The sequence below is a fragment of the Bombina bombina genome, chromosome 10 (assembly GCF_027579735.1).
Source record: "Bombina bombina isolate aBomBom1 chromosome 10, aBomBom1.pri, whole genome shotgun sequence".
Classification (NCBI taxonomy): domain Eukaryota; kingdom Metazoa; phylum Chordata; class Amphibia; order Anura; family Bombinatoridae; genus Bombina; species Bombina bombina.
Genome location: NC_069508.1, coordinates 68817249 through 68834403, shown reverse-complemented (window position 1 = coordinate 68834403; position 17155 = coordinate 68817249). Strand labels below are relative to the sequence as shown.

At 40.4% G+C, this 17155-nt stretch overlaps 1 protein-coding gene across 1 annotated transcript in view; it reads right to left on the bottom strand.

Annotated features, from left to right (window-relative positions):
- The window catches only part of KIFAP3 (kinesin associated protein 3), a 479627-nt gene that overhangs the window by 372618 nt on the left and 89854 nt on the right, over positions 1-17155 (bottom strand). The window contains 2 exon segments of the mRNA XM_053693102.1: positions 9157-9225; positions 9228-9254. Coding sequence (XP_053549077.1) covers positions 9157-9225; positions 9228-9254 — 96 coding nt within the window.

The window sequence follows — 17155 nt, the reverse complement described above, 5'->3', positions numbered from 1 at the left end:
AGTACAAACCGGCACTATTTTAAAATAACAAACTCTTGATTGAAGAAATAAAAACTACAAATCTAACACCACATACTCTTTACCCTCCCGTGGAGATGCTACTTGTTAGAGCGGCAAAGAGAATGACTGGGGGGGCGGAGCCTGAGGGGAGCTATATGGACAGCTTTGCTGTGTGCTCTCTTTGCCACTTCCTGTAGGGATTGAGAATATCCCACAAGTAAGGATGAATCCGTGGACTGAATACACCAAGTAAGAGAAAAGAGCGGATTGATTTTTTTAAGGGCATAAAAGAGCTTTATAATTTGATAATAGGAGTTAATTAGAAAGTTGCTTAAAGGACCAGTCAACACAGTAGATTTGCATAATCAACAAATGCAAGATAACAAGACAATGCAATAGCACTTAGTCTGAACTTCAAATGAGTAGTAGATTTTTTTCTGACTATTTTAAAAGTTATGTCTTTTTCCACTCCCCCTGTACCATGTGACAGCCATCAGCCAATCAAAAATGCATACACGTACCATGTGACAGCCATCAGCCATTCACAAATGCATACACACTTATTCTTGCACATGCTCAGTAGGAGCTGGTGACTCAAAAAGTTTAAATATAAAAAGACTGTGCACATTTAGTTAATGGAAGTAAATTGGAAAGTTGTTTAAAATGGCATGCTCTATCTGAACAATAAAAGTTTAATTTTGATTGAGTGTCCCTTTAAAATTGCATGCTCTATCTGAATCATGAAAGAAAAAAATTGGGTTCAGTGTCCCTTTAAGGCAATGCCCTACAAAAGACCCTTTTAAAGGGACAGTCTAGTCAAAATTAAACTTTCATGATTCAGATAGGGCACGCAATTTTAAACAACTTTCCAATTTACTTCTATTATCTAATTTGCTCAATTCTTTAGATATCCTTTGTTGAAGAAATAGCAATGCACATGTGTGAGCCAATCACACAAGGCCTTTATGTGCAGCAACCAATCAGCAGCTACTGAGCATATCTAGATATGCTTTTCAGCAAGTGATATCAAGAGGATGAAGCAAATTAGATAATAGAAGTAAATTAGAAAGTTGTTTAAAATAACATGCTCTTTCTAAATCACAAAAGAAAAAAAAAAATTGGGTTTCATGTCCCTTTAAGGGTTATTGGATGTTTAATTTAGATTAGGGGGTGTTTTTATTTGGGGGGCTTTTTATTTTCATAGGGATTAGGTTTCATTTTTTTTAAATTTGATAATTCGGTTTATTTTTTTCTGTAATGTTAGGTTTTTTATAGTAAATGTAATTTAGTATTTTTTTATTTAATGTAATTGAGGTTAATTTAAGGGGTGTTAGGTTAGGGGGCTTAGTAATTAAATTCATTATTTGCGTTGTTGGGGGGTTGGCGGTTTAGGAGTTAATAGTTTAATTAGGTTTACTGCAATGTGGGGGGTTGGTGGTTTAGGGGTTAATAGTGTAATTAGGTTTATTGCGTTGTGGGGGTTGACTGATTAGGGGTTAATATGTTAGATACTTTGCGATGTGAGGGTTGGCGGATTAGGGGTTAATAGGTAGATTGTGATGTGGGGGATGGCGGGTTAGGGGTTAATAGGCTTATTAGCTATATTGCGGTGTGGGGGTTGGCGGATTAGAGGTTAATATATTTTATTAGTTATTGCAGTGGGGGATAGCGGTTGACAGGTAGCTAGATACTGCGCATGTGTTAGGTGTTTTTTAAAACTTCGATGGAGTTACGGTGCTCGCCTTTTCAGCGCAAGGCTTGCTGCGCCTGCCTATGTGTGGCGAGGTGAAAATGGAGTAAAAATTCCTTGCGCTGAATACGTGATACCAACTTGTGACACAGTTCTATGTTAGTTTATGGGAGTAAAAACATAAATTATGCTTACCTGATCATTTCATTTCCATCGAGCGGAGGAGAGTCCATGGCTTCATTCATTACTATTGGGAATTAAGAACCTGGCAACCAGGAGGAGGCAAAGACACCCCCAGCCAAATGCTTAAATACCTCCCCCCCACTTCCCTCATCCCCCAGTCATTCTGCAGAGGGAACCAGGAACAGAAGGAGAAATATCAGGGTATAAAAGGTGCCAGAAGATGAGTAAATTTAGGTCCGCCTCACGGAGATACAGGCGGGAGCTGTGGACTCTACTCCCCACGATGGAAATGAAATTATCAGGTAAGAATAATTTATGTTTTCCATCTAAAGGGGAGGAGAGTCCACGGCTTCATTCATTACTATTGGGAACAAGCTCTAGAGGACACTGAATGAAACCAGGAGGGTAAAAGGCGGACCCTAATCTGAGGGAACCACAGCCTGCAAAACCTGTCTCCCAAAAACAGCTTCCGGCGAAGCAAAAACGTCAAATTTGTAAAACTTTGTAAAAGTGTGTAAGGAGGACCAGGTAGCTGCCTTACAAATTTGCTCCATAGAGGCCTATTCTTAAAGGCCCAACATGAAGCCATAGCCCTAGTTGAATGAGCCGTGATCCTCTGAGAAGGCCTATGTCCCGCTGTCTCATAAGCCAAGCGAATCAAGCTCCTCAACCAAAAAGACAAGGAAGTAGCAGAGGCCCTATGCCCCTTGTGCTTCTCAGAAAACACCACAAAAAGAGATGTAGACTGTCTGAAATCCTTTTTAGTCTAAAGATAGAACTTCAAGGTATGAACCACATCCAGGTTATGAAGTAACCTCTCCTTTGAAAAAGGGGGGGTTAGGACGCAAGGAAGGAACCACTATTTCCTGATTGATGTTACGGTTAGACACCACCTTGGGGAGAAACCCCAACCCAGTGCGAAGTACAGCCTTAACTGCATGAAACACCAGATAAGGAGGATCACATTGCAAGGCAGCTAGATCAGATACTTTGCGTACCGATGCAATAGCCAACAGGAAGAGAACCTTCCAGGACAGAATCTTAATGTCAATGGAATGCAAAGGTTCAAACAGAATCCTCTGCAAAACCCTAAGGACTAAGTTTAAGCTCCAAGGCGGAGCCGACGGTCTAAAGACAAGCCTGATTCTAGACAGAGCCTGAACAAAAGATTGAATATCAGGAAGCTTAGCGAGTCTCCTATGCAACAAAACTGATGAAGCCGAAATCTGTCCCTTTAGGGAACTAGCGGCAAGACCCTTCTCAAAACCATCCTGTAGAAAGGCCAGAATCCTGGATACCTTCACCTTATGCCAAGGATATCCATGCTTCTCACACCAGGACAAGTAAATTCTCCACAGCTTATGGTAGATGCGACGAGTGACTGGCTTCCTTGCCTGAATTAGAGTATCAAGCACACTTTCCGAAAAGCCTCTCTTGGCTAAGACTAGGCATTTAATCTCCACGCAGTCAGCCTCAGAGAATCTAGATTTTGAGGTTGAAAAGGACCCTGTTACAGCAGATCCCTGCAACAGGGTAACCTCCACGGCAGAGGCGATGATATCCCCACCAGATACACAAACCACGTCTTCCGCGGCCACGAAGAAGCAATCAGAATGGCCGAGGACCGCTCCTGTTTGATGCGTGCCACTACTCGAGGTAGAAGTGGAAGCGGTGGAAAAATGTAAGCTAGGCTGAATCCCCAAGGAACCACTAGGGCATCTATCAGCTCTGCCTGGGGATCCCTAGACCTCGACCCGTATCGAGGTAGCTTGTAATTGAGTCTGGACGCCATGAGATCTATGTCCGGCGTTCCCCATTTGTGACAAATCGGGGTGAAGAGACCATTCCCCCGGATAGAAAGATTGTCTGCTGAGAAAGTCCGCTTCCCAGTTGTGCACAACTGGTATGTGAATCGCTGAGAGCGAGCAGTCGTGGAACTCTGCCCATTCCAGAATCCGAGACGCCTCCCTCATCGCGAGGGAGTTCCTCGTACCCCCTTGATGGTTGATGTAAGCCACTGAGGTAATGTTGTCGGTCTGGAATCTGATGAAACTGACTAACCCCAGAGAAGGCCACGCCTTCAGAGCATTGTAAATTGCTTGTAGTTCTAGGATGTTGAAGGAGAGACTCCTCCCTGGACCACTTTCCATGTGCCATCTTGACACCCCAAACAGTTTCCCATCCCGACAGACTGGCGTACGTGGTCACAATCACCCAGGACTGTCTCAAGAAGGATGTCCCCACGGACAGATGCTCTGGACGGGTCCACCAAGAGAGGGAGTTCCAAGTCGGAGCATCCATGGATATCAGCCGTGAAAGATCTGAATGATCGCCGCATTTCACTGTCTCAACATGCACAATTATAGAGGTCTGAGATGGAACCTGGCAAATGGGATGACATCTATGCTTGACACCATGAGACCTATCACCTCCATACATTAAGCCACCGACGGGCTTGTGGAGGATTGATGAAGGGCAAGACAGGTGGACGCAAGCTTCCTGCGCTGCCGCTCCGCAAGAAATATCTTCATGGACATAGAGTAGTGGGTCACAGATCATCTTAACCTGTTGGCGCAGCTCAGTGGGAAATTAAACTATTCCCAATGGCGGCACATTGGCTCCTGACTGCACATGTAGTCTCCTCAATCGGCTTGTGACTGCACGTGTAGTCTCCTCAATCGGCTTGTGACTGCATGTGTAGTCAGTGAGTGGGACAGCAGTGTGTTTGCAGTGCAGGCAGAAGTCAGTTGGACTCGCAGAGCTCTGAGGGCGGCATCTTAAATGCCGAGCTGAAGCAAAGTGTTTTGGGTTTTATTTCAGCTAGCTCCCAGTAGTGCATTGCTGCTCCTGCTCTTGGTATATAGATAGGAAGTGGAAGCTTAAAAATGCTTGATGATGAAATGCGAGTGTCTTTATCTAATATAACACTAAATATTCAGAAACCTGCGTTCATCCCATCAACCTCATACATCCCATTAAAATAGTAAGTAGCTATTGGTGTTATTAAACTTTTTTAAAAATTCTTGCACATACTGTACATACTATTACATACCATTATTATATAATTTATGTGTCCGTATAGCTTAAAACAAGTTAGTTTAACCTCCTGTTTGCTTGAACAACTGAATTACTGTGTCACAAAATGATGTAAGTCTAAAAAGTGTGTCACCAACATGAAAAGTTTGGAAAGCTTTGCTCTAGGGGAATAGTCGTCCGCTTTGCGAGCGTAGAGATAGCCCCATCCACCTTGAAGAAGGGGAAAAAGGTGACCCTAAACGCTCCCATTCATTCTTAATATGATTTGCCATCTTAACAGGGACCAGGAAAGTCTGAGGCACCACCCTGTCCTAGTACACCTTGTCATGTTTAGGAATCGGGTCCTGGATCCTCCATCGCTTGCGTTTATGGGAAGACTAGCTTAATTTACAAAAAGGCACCTGATACCACCAATAGCCGGGACATTCACCATCTCCTAGGACCCGGACTACAGAAACCGCTATGTCTCCTGCGCCACAGATCCACAGAGAAGGATAAACACACCCTGTCACGTGGAATGCCTGGCAGGACTGCCCCTGGACAAGGGAAAATGCGCCAAAAATGGCCGCGCAAGATTCCCGCAAGTCACCTGAAAGTTCCGCACATTGCCAGAGCCTCATCTCGCACATAACTCAGCAATGACACAATAAACAATATTATGTATAAACCCCCCCTGTTCAATAATTCCCCATCCAGGAATATTAACCCTTGATTCTATAAAGATAAAAAGGCGCCACACTGTAACCCTGACTTCTATGTTATCATCATCAATAAAAAAATGAAACGATCTTACCAGAATCTACGTCGTGGAACAGGAATACGGCCTTTCAAGTGTGACGAAAAGTAGCATCGCCTCAGCCATGGACTTGAGAGAAGAAAGCAGGCAGCGAAGCAAAGTTCGACAACGCTGATTGCTTGAGGAGCTGTTAATCTGAGTCGGGATGGTTTAGCAGAAGGAAACTTCCTGCATCTCCGGACTTTAACTTTCGCCCAGGCCCTCACTGAGAGACTGACAGGACTACTTAAAACTCCAGTCCCACTGCGAAGAGTACTACCCTCCATAAGAGACTACTCCGAAACTCTGGCACTCCTCTGCCATCCTCCTGTGACGAAAAGCAAAGAATGACTGGGGAATGAGGGAAGTGGGGGAGGTATTTAAGCCTTTGGCTGGGGTGTCTTTGCCTCCTCCTGGTGGCCAGGTTCTTAATTCCCAATAGTAATGAATGAAGCCGTGGACTCTCCTCCCATTTAGATGGAAATTAGCAGGACATGGGTTAAATATACTCGCCGCATTTATATGCGGCGCCGTATATGTGATTGCAATACCGGACTAAAAACTGGTGACAACGGTTTTTGCGGGCGGGAAAAGGCGGCTAAGATCTGGAAGTTTATAAAAATAAATGCTCAGTGACCAACGTCTCCTGTACTAAAGTTCAACATCTGAAGAACATGGGTTTAGCTAGAATTTTTTACTAATATATGATTATTGCTTTCTCTTCTAAGTGAGATTATATTGTCTTTGTCTTTTAGAACTATAGTTTTAGAAGTCACAAGGACAATTTACAAATCTCTCAATCTACAAGTATAGAAGACTGAATGGATTTGAGCCAGTAGACTTCTTGCACTTACATGTTGATAAATAAAAAATATTTGGTATATACCTTTACAGCAGTGTTTATATGACAAACTAAATATGGACAGAATGATTTTGGTGTCTGTGAAGGGAATCTTGGAATATTGTATCCACTAATTATAAGTTTAATTGCGGAAACTCCTAATTCAGGTAATTTCCTGATGTGATATAATGCCAGTCTTAAAGGAACATTCACAAGAATTAAAAGTACTGCAAAATGTGGGCATTTGTTTTGCAGATCTGACGCAGTTGCGCTAAGAGTTCTGTTTCCTTTCCTCTAAGGAATAGCCCCTTTGAGTTCTCAAGCTAACCCAAGTAGTACTCTTAATTAACCCTACAGTTACAAAAGTAGTTTATGAGAAAAGAATGGCCTCTTCACCTACGGATACAAGAGGGAAAAAGTTGGTTTCTGTAGGCTTTATGAAAATAGTATCACACAATTATGCCAGGAAATCCACCTTAAAACTTAAATGGACAATAAAGTAAAAAATTAAACGTTCATGATTAAGGGCATGTCATTTTAAACTATTTGTTTGGTTCTCTTGGTCTCCTTTATTGAAAAGCACACCTAGGTTGGCTCAAGAAAAGCAATGCACTACTGGGAGCTAGCTGCTAAATGGTGGTTGCATATATATGCCTAGTCCCTGGTTTAGCTTATGTGTTCAGCTAGCTCCCAGTACTGCATTGCTGCTCCTTTAACAAACCAAAAATATAACAACAAAACTAATAATAGAACTAAACTGAAATGTTTAAAATTGCTTTGTCCGAATCATCAAAAAATCATTTTTGTTTCTTGTCTCGTTAATGTATAAAGTGTAATAAATATATTTTGAATTTCTTAAGAGGATTCTCCTGACAATAAATTTGCTTAGCAATATATTCTCACACCCTTCTTTTTAAATACAGTGAGCATGGAGGAAAATAGGAAGACTTATTAAAACAAAACAACTAATTAATCTAAGATTAAATTAGTTATTGTTTGAATATAAAGAAACTGAAAATGAAGAAAATAAATGTAAGAGAGAAAGTATTAACGCTTCAGATGTAATATTCCTTTTGCTGCATGATCCACTCATCTCTGACGTCACTAAAAGGTTTGCCCTGTTAGGAGCTGATGCAAAACGCGTAGCTGAAAAGTGTGCGCAGCATGATGGCTGCATCAAACATTCTAATGTGTTATTCTTATAAGCTATTAGTTGAAGAGCAGAAAGCAGATCTATCACCTATAGCAGTACTAAATGAAAAAAGAAAGAAACAAAAATACAGAGAGAAAGATAGTCTATGTATAGTAATTCAATCTTTCATATATACAGAAACCAGCCTGGTTTGATTTCAGTTAAAGGGACAATTTAGACCAAATACATCATTTTGATTACTTATTGTTACATAGCAGAGAAGCATCCTGCAACTGTTCCCAAATCTATAAGCTTGTAAGAAGTACATGAAACATTTAAAGGGACACTAAACCCACATTTTTTTTTCTTTCATGATTCAGATACAGCAGGCAATTTTAAGCAACTTTCTAATTTACGCCTATTATCAATTTTTCTTCATTCTCTTGGTATCTTTATTTATAAAAGCTAAAAATGTAAGCTTAGGAGCTGGCTCATTTTTAGTTCCGCACCTGGGTATCGCTTTCCGATTGGCATCTAAATGTAGCCATCCAATCAGCAAGCGCTACCCAGGTGCTGAACCAAAAATTAAATTCCAGATATTTTAAATAAAGATACCAAGATAACAAAGAAAATTTGATAATAGGAGTAAACTAGAAAGTTGCTTAAAATTGCCTGCTCTATATGAATCATAAAAGTTTAATTTTGACTAGACTATCCCTTTAACTGATTAAAAACAAGTTGCAATATTGCATTGGGCAAAGCTGGTGTTAGCTTTGATCATGGAATAAGCAGTATGTGCAGAAGGGTGCTTTAGCAGTGTAATAAGCAATGTTTTGTAGCACAGCAGGGAAGATGCAACACATTCACAGCCTATTCACCTCTGCCCCAATTCCCCTTTTACTAACAGGCCGTGACGGGAAGAGAAGAGGTTATAGACATCTTTTGACTAAAAACACATGACCCTAAAATCCTTACAAAGCAGCACCGAAGTCTGTAATTATAGCCTAACTACATGTGCTGTCCTGTAGATGGCGCTGCAGATGAAGGACAAGAACTAGATTGCGCAATCTGTAAAGTGGTTTCGTTAGCTAGCAGCGCTACTTTTACTGCTGTTGCTCTTTTCTGTTTATGCTAAGTTTCTCCAATCACAATTGACTCTTAAATACGTTTTCCTACTCGCACATGCTGATTTGTGCATGAGCAATTTGAAAAAGCGAACTGAAAAATATTAAATGTGACCTACTAAACTGTTATACAAGAAAACAGCTAACGGGACAAGAAGAAAGCTGTGGGGCGGAGCTTGGCGGCCATTTTCAGCTGCTAACAAATGATGATTATTTAAATGTTTCATGTATTTCTTACAAGCTTATAGATGTGGAATCCGTTGCAAGATGCTTCTCTGGTAGGTAACAATAAGTAATAAAGAATAGGTATTGGGTCTAAACTGTCCCTTTAAGTAACATTAATCAACTCTGTTAGAGCAGAAAAGAAGAACTTACCACGTAAAAGTTGTTCTTGCTTAACAAGCAGACCCTGGTATTTTTTATAGGTTTTCTCATATTCCTTTTCAACATCTGATTCTCTGGATCTTCATCAAGTAGACTGATTTGTCAAGGAATAGTTACTGGATATGACAACATTACACAATTCTGCTAAAGTCATCAGCAATGTTTTCTTTCTAACTGTCAAATCAGAATATTATGCAACTGCAGAGTATCACAATAAAGTAAAAAAAGATAATTGATATTTATATTCTTTTTCAGTTAAAGGGACAATGAACCCAAATTTTTCTTTCATGATTCAGATAGAGCATGCAATTTTAAGCATCTTTCTAATTTACTCCTATTATCAATTTTTCTCGTTCTCTTATATCTTTATTTGAAAAAGAAGGCATCTAAGCTTTTTTTTGGTTCAGGACTCTGGACAGCATTTTTTTTATTGGTGATGAAATTATCCACCAATCAGCAAGGACAACCCAGGTTGTTCACTAAAAATGGGCCGGCATCTAAACTTACATTCTGCATTTCAAATAAAGATACCAAGAGAATAAAGAAAAATTGATAATAGGAGTAAATTGGAAAGTTGCTTTAAAATTTCATGCTCTATCTGAATCACAAATAAAATTTTTTAGGTTTAGTGTCCCTTTAAGCGGTATCTCCAAATAATAAATACATTTGTTTATTTGGCACTACACTACTGGAAGGGAGTTAGTCATTAACCCATTAACCAGTAAATTGTAGTAAAGAAATATAATGTCTATCACGTAAAGGGACATAATTTAGAGCATGCATGTAATTTCAACTTTCCAAATTATTTTTATTATCAAATTTGCTTTATTTTCTTAATATCGTTTGTTGAAGAAGCAGCAATTGAACAACTGGGAGTTGGTCTGAACACATAAGCTGAGCCAATGAGACAATACGTGCAGCTACCAATCAGCAGCTAGCTCGCCGCTTCATCTGAAAATACTAAGATATGCTTTTTCATTATCAAGGCAATGAAGAAAATTATATAACAGATGTAAATTGGAAAGTGTTTAAAAATTGCATGCTCTATCTGATTCATAAAAGAAAAATGTTGGGTTTGGTATCACTTTTAAGCTTCTAAAATGACATTATGCCTGCCAAAAAAGACCCTAATGGTGAATGTCACTGCCCTTTAGTAATATAATATTGCCTTGAAAATGTTGAGGTTTCTTTCTTCAAATAAATTAATGATCTACATCCTTTAATTAAGTAATGTTTTTATAAGCATCAGACACTTCCATTTTTCCCCGCCCATAGTCTATGAGTGCTAAATAAAAGGACATGAAACCCCATATTGATTCAGATGCAGCATACAATTTTAAAACCGTTACAGGCACGTAACTTATTCATGTTCATAATGCTATATAATTTAGCTATTAGAAAGTTTATCATAAAAGGTAGTTATTCCAAATGAAAGAGGAAATGCTTGACTGATTTCTTAAAGGGACATTAAACACTAAATAAATGCTAGACAGAAAGATGCGTTCAAAGAAAAGATTAGTCTGAGAAACAAAATGTAGATGTATTTTTTTAAAGTTTCATTAGCTGTTTAAACAGTGACAAAATAAGTGTAAAGTTTTAGTGTCTATAAAACAATGGAGCTGCCATGTTGTAACTTAGGTTACCTTCTGTGGCCAATTAGGGAGAGTTATAAATAGGTCACTAGAGTGTGCAGCCAATGGCTGTGTGGAATATAACAGCGTTCTGCACTTCCATTTCTAACACTAACTGAAAAACTCACAATTTCAGAATGCAATTACAGAAAAGGGGACAATATAAATAATGAAAGTATATTGCAGAAGTTTATTTTATATATACGATTTATTTTATATTACTATCTCAAACTCGTTAATGTCCCTTTAATAAATACAACAATTTATTTCAATTTAATGTTTTATTATGGTTTACATTAAAGGGGCATGAAACCCAAATTTTTATTTTCATAACTCAGAGAATACAATTTAAAAAAAAAGTTTCCAATTTACTTATTTATTAAATTTGCTTTGTTCTCATGTTATTCTTTATTGAAGAGATCTAGATAGGTAGCGTACACATGTCTGGAGCACTTACGTGACAGGAAATTAGTGCTGCCATCTAGTGCTCTTGCTAATGTATAGCATTCTTACAAAACTGCTGCCATATAGTACTGTAGACACGTGCTCACTCCTGAGCTTACCTTCCTCCTTTTTCAACAAAAGGATAACAAGAAAACGAAGAACATTTGATAATAGAAGTAAACTGGAAATGTTGTTTTAAAATTGTATTCTCCATCTAAATCATGAAAGAATGGTATATTTATTTATATGCAACCATTCACTAAATATTGTAACTCTAGATTCATATTTTTAGATTTTTCATTCCATTTATTTTGTACAATAAATTTTTATGTTAACCCCTTAAGGACCACAGCACTTTTCCATTTTCTGTCCGTTTGGGACCAGGGCTATTTTTACATTTCTGCAAGTGTTTGTGTTTAGCTGTAATTTTCCTCTTACTCATTTACTGTACCCACACATATTATATACCGTTTTTCTCGCCATTAATGGACTTTCTAAGATACCATTATTTTCATCATATCTTATAATTTACTATTAAAAATATTATAAAATATGAGGAAAAAATGGAAAAAAACACACTTTTTCTAACTTTGAACCCCAAAATCTGTTACACATCTACAACCACCAAAAAACACCTATGCTAAATAGTTTCTAAATTTTGTCCTGAGTTTAGAATACCCAATGTTTACACGTTCTTTGCTTTTTTTGCAAATTATAGGGCCATAAATACAAGTAGCACTTTGCTATTCCAAACCACTTTTTTTCAAAATTAGCGCTAGTTACATTGGGACACTGATATCTTTCAGGAATACCTGAATATCCATTGACATGTATATATTTTTTTTAGAAGACAATCCCAAAGTATTGATCTAGGCCCATTTTAGTATATTTCATGCAACCATTTCACTACCAAATGCGATCAAATAAAAAAAATTGTTCACTTTATCACAAATTGTTTCACAAACTTTAGGTTTCTCACTGAAATTATTACAAACAACTTGTGCAATTATGGCATAAATGGTTGTAAATGCTTCTCTGGGATCCCCTTTGTTCAGAAATAGCAGACAAATATGGCTTTGGCATTGCTTTTTGGTATTTAGGAAGGCCGCTAAATGCCACTGCGCACCACACGTGTATTATGCCCAGCATTGAAGGGGTTAATTAGGGAGCTTGTAGGGTTAATTTTAGCTTTAGTATAATGTAGTAGACAACCCAAAGTATTGATCTAGGTCCATTTTTGGTATATTTCATGCCACCATTTCACCGCCAAATGCGAACAAATAAAAAAAAAAGCGTTACATTTTTCACCAATTTTAGGTTTCTCACTGAAATTATTTACAAACAGCTTGTGCAATTATGGCACAAATGGTTGTAAAAGCTTCTCTGAGATCCCCTGTTGTTCAGAAATAGCAGACATATATGGCTTTGGCTTTGCTTTTTGGTAATTAGAAGGCAGCTAAATGCCGTTGCGCACCACACGTGTATAATGCCCAGCATTGAAGGGGTTAAAATTAGGGAGCTTGTAGGGTTCATTTTAGCTTTAGTGTAGGTATCAACCTCCCACATGACACATCACACCCCCTGATCCCTCCCAAACAGCTCTCTTTCCTCCCCCACCCCACAATTGTCCCCGCCATCTTAAGTACTGGCAGTAAGTCTGCCAGTACTAAAATAAGAGTTTTTTGGGGATTTAAAAAAAAAAAAACAATAATAATTCTGCTCTGTAGGATCCCCCCTTAGCCCCCAACCTCCCTGATCCCCCCCCAAACAGCTCTCTAACCCCCCTCTCTGCCTTATTATGCGCCATATTGGGGTACTGGCAGCTGTCTGCCAGTACCCAGTTTGAAATCAAATATGTTTTTTTATCAAATTCTTTATTTTATTTTTTTAAAAATACTATTTTCTGTAGGTGTAGCTGCCCCCCCTCAACCCCCAACCTCCCACCCTCCCAGATCGTTAAAATGTTTAATGTTCCCACCCTCTCTCCCACCAAGTACCCGCAGATATGTTCCATAGTGTAGGTTTCCCACCCCCACGCACGCGCACCAACCGCGCGCACTTCGATCCCGCCCCCCTTCCCACCGATGGCCGCCAACCCGCCTCCCTGGATCAGCTCCCACCCACCAACGAACATGGCCATTGATGGCCGATGCAGAGAGGGCCACAGGGTGGCTCTCTCTGCATCGGACGGCTAAAAAATGTTATAGCAGGATGCCTCAATATCGAGGCATCACTGCTATAACATGAAAGCAGTTGGAAATGATCAGGATCGCTTCCATTGCTTTCAAAGACCAACGACGTACGGGGTACGTCCTTGGTCATTAACTGCATTTTTTTGCAGGACGTACCCCATACGTCGTTGGTCGTTAAGGGGTTAATGATATAATACTGCGTATTTGTAGAATAAAATACATTATGTTTTAGATTTTTTCTCTCACGCTTTTATATATATACTAGACCTAAAGCACATTCACACGGGCCATTTTTTGCAGTACAGCGGTCCCACCCCTTGCACTCTCTCCCTCCCCCTCTATTTTGCTCTCTCTCTCTCCCCCTCTTTTGTGCTCTCTCTCGCTCTACCTCTCATTTGCTCTTTATCCCCCCCTCTCTTTGGCTCTCTCTCCCCTCTCTTTTTGCTCCCTCTCTCCCCCCCTCTCTTTTGCACTCTCTCTCCCCCTCTCTTTTGCTCCCTCCCCCTCTCTTTGGCTCTCTCTAACCCCTCTCTTTGGCTCTCTCTATCCCCCCTCCCTTTTGCTCTTTCCCCTCTCTTTTTGCTCCCTGTCTCCCCCCTCTCTTTTGCTCCCTCCCCCTCTCTTTGGCTCTCTCTACCCCCTCTCTTTGGCTCTCTCTATCCCCCCTTTCTTTTGCTCTCTCCCCCCTTCTCTTTTGCTCTTTCCCCTCTCTTTTTGCTCCCTCTCTTTTGCTCTGTCCCCCCCACTCGTTTGCCCTCTCTCTCCTCCTCTCTTTTGCGCTCTCTCTCTCTCCCCCCCTCTCTTTGGCGCTCTCTCTCTCCCCCCTCTATTTTGCTCTCTCTCTCCCCCCCTCTCTTTTGCGCTCTCTCTCCCTCTCTTTTGCGCTCTCTCTCCCTCTTTTGCGCTCTCTCTCTCCCCCTCTCTTTTGTGCGCTCTCTCTCTCCCCCCTCTCTTTTGCTCTGTCTCTCTTACCATCCCTCTCTTTTGCTCTGTCTCCTCCTCTCTTTTGCGCTCTCTCGCTCCCCCCTCTCTTTTGTGCACTCTCTCCCCCCTCTCTTTTGCGATCTCTCTCTCCCCCCTCTCTTTTGCTTTATCTCTCCATCCCTCTCTTTTGCTCTCTCCCCCCTCTCTTTTGCTTTCTCTCTCTTCCCTCTATTTTGCTCATTCCCATCTCTCTTGCTCTTTCCCCTCTATTTTTCTCTCTCTCCCCCCCTCTCTTGCTCTTTCCCCTCTATTTTTCTCTCTCTCCCCCCTCTCTTGCTCTTTACCAATTATTTTGTTCTCTCCCCCCTCACCTCTCTCCCTCACCCACGGCCACTTTTGCCCGCATCGGCTGTTCAGGTAGGGACTCTAAGGCCAGGTGTGTTTGTCCTTGCACGCAGTCTCTACTGCACATGACAGCTTCGGACAAACACACTTGGCCTTTAATTATATATATATATATAGTACTAAAATTCTTTCTTAAGATATGAGACAAATTCTACTTATATACTATTAGAGGTAAGTACCTTGAATTTGGATTACAGGATAACCTCCTTTTAAGGCATTATAAAGGGGGAAAAGGTACGAACTGTTACAAAATAACTTTCCAATTTACTTTTATCAAATTTGCTTCATTATTTTGGTATCCTTTGTTTAAAGATCAGGAGCGCACTAATGGAAACTAACTGCACACGTTGGGCGAGCCAAAGACAAGAGGAATATTTGTTCCAACCAATCAGCAACTACCTCCCAAAAGGGCACTGCTGCTTCGGAGCCTACCTAGGTATGCTTTTCAACAAAGGATATCAAAATAATGAAGGAAATTAGATAATAGAAGTAAATTGAAGTAAATTGGAAAGCCTGGAGCTGCTTTTGTTAGTTTCTTGCTTATTGTGCGGCAGAGAAGCACTGCTTTATAGCCCATACAGTGCTGCTGCCAGCCTGAGTACAGAGACTCGCATTTTGGACACTTTAACCAATATACTATTGAGTGCCTAAACCGCAATTGCCAAGGAGAGAACCTCCCCTGAATTACGTGGATAAAACTTACCCCTGAGTTGGATTGGAGGAGCGCCTGCCCCCCCCCCCCCGAGGAGAGTGGCTCCAAAGAATGCGGAGGAACCAGAACAGAATGAGGGGCTTCTTACCCGGCTTCATCTGCTTGGATAGAAGACATCTTTTAATCTCCTAAATTTGAGGCAATCATCGCTGCAGAGGTACGTTACTGTCTGGGACTGTGCCCTTTCATGTCGCGTGTCTCCATTAAGTCCAAGTTAAGTGTAAATAGCCGAATATACTTGGAGCTTATAGTGAACTATTGAACTAGCTCCCGGGTTTTAATGTACAGGACGGGATGGTAAACATTTGGGACTTCCCCATTTTTTAAAAAGCATGTGCTAATGTTTTGTCTTTTAATAAATTGGAAAGTTGTTTAACCCCTTAGCGCCTGGACTTATCTGTCTACATCAGAACAAAGTTCTGATGTAAACAAATAAGAAAAATTGAAATTACATGATTATTCATGCGATTGCGTGATTTCAATGATGATATTGGGGCAAGGGGGTGCCTACGATGCTAGGCACACCCTCCAGCCTGCGATCCCATTTAGAAAGCGGCTAGGATGTTCTATGCCGTTCTAAGGACACTAAAGACCAGCGCAATTAGGACGGCATGGAACGTCCTAACAGCGGGAATGGGTTAAAATTGATTGCTTTACCTCAAACATAAAAGAAAAAAACAAAGCTGCAAGCAGTACAGTGAAACGTACATCGGAACTGAACTTTTAGCTCTCACACGTCAAAACGTGCCAGTGACGCCAGGGGTGGAGTGATACCTTACCGGTACAGAGCTGCGGTTAGTGAATGGTTTGGCTTCTGCCATTCATCCGGATCCATGGTTAACTTCGGACTATACAAAGTTGTGTATTGGTCTATATAACCCTTAAATATTGGTGTACACGAAGCATTTGTGACGGTTTTTATATTTTTAAATAAATGATCTTTTACACTATTGCCTTTGTATGATACTGTTTGCCTACCAGTATAAAAGTATGTGTGCGCATACCATAGAGCTTGCATTAGCTCCATCAAATGTGAGTAACCATTTGTCCTTATTTCAAGTGTTCACAGCTGTTTGACAGTTACACTATATCTTCTCTTCTTTTTTCGAGGAATACGTTGAAGATCATTGCCTCTAAGGAACGGATATATCCTTCCACTATTGAATGAATTTTGAGTTCAAATTTTGTTTCACATTTATTTTATTAGGATGTTCTATGCCGTCCTAAGGGAACTAAAGCCCAGCGCAATTAGGAAAGCATGGAACGACCTAACAGCGGGAATGGGTTAAAATTGATTGCTCTACCTCAGACATAAAAGAAAACAAAACTGGATTTCATGTCCCTTTAACTGACTTTTTTCAGTTGGTTCGCGCTTACCTCATGCCTACAAACTTAGACCTAGATTTGGAGTTTGGCGGTAGCCGTGAAAACCAGCGTTAGAGGCTCCTAACGCTGGTTTTAGGCTACCGCCGGTATTTGGAGTCACTGAAAATAGGGTCTAAGGCTCACTTTTCAGCCGCGACTTTTCCATACCGCAGATCCCCTTACGTCAATTGCGTATCCTATCTTTTCAATGGGATCTTTCTAACTCCGGTATTTAGAGTCGTTTCTGAAGTGAGCGTTAGAACTCTAACGACAAAACTCCAGCCGCAGAAAAAAGTCAGTAGTTAAGAGCTTTCTGG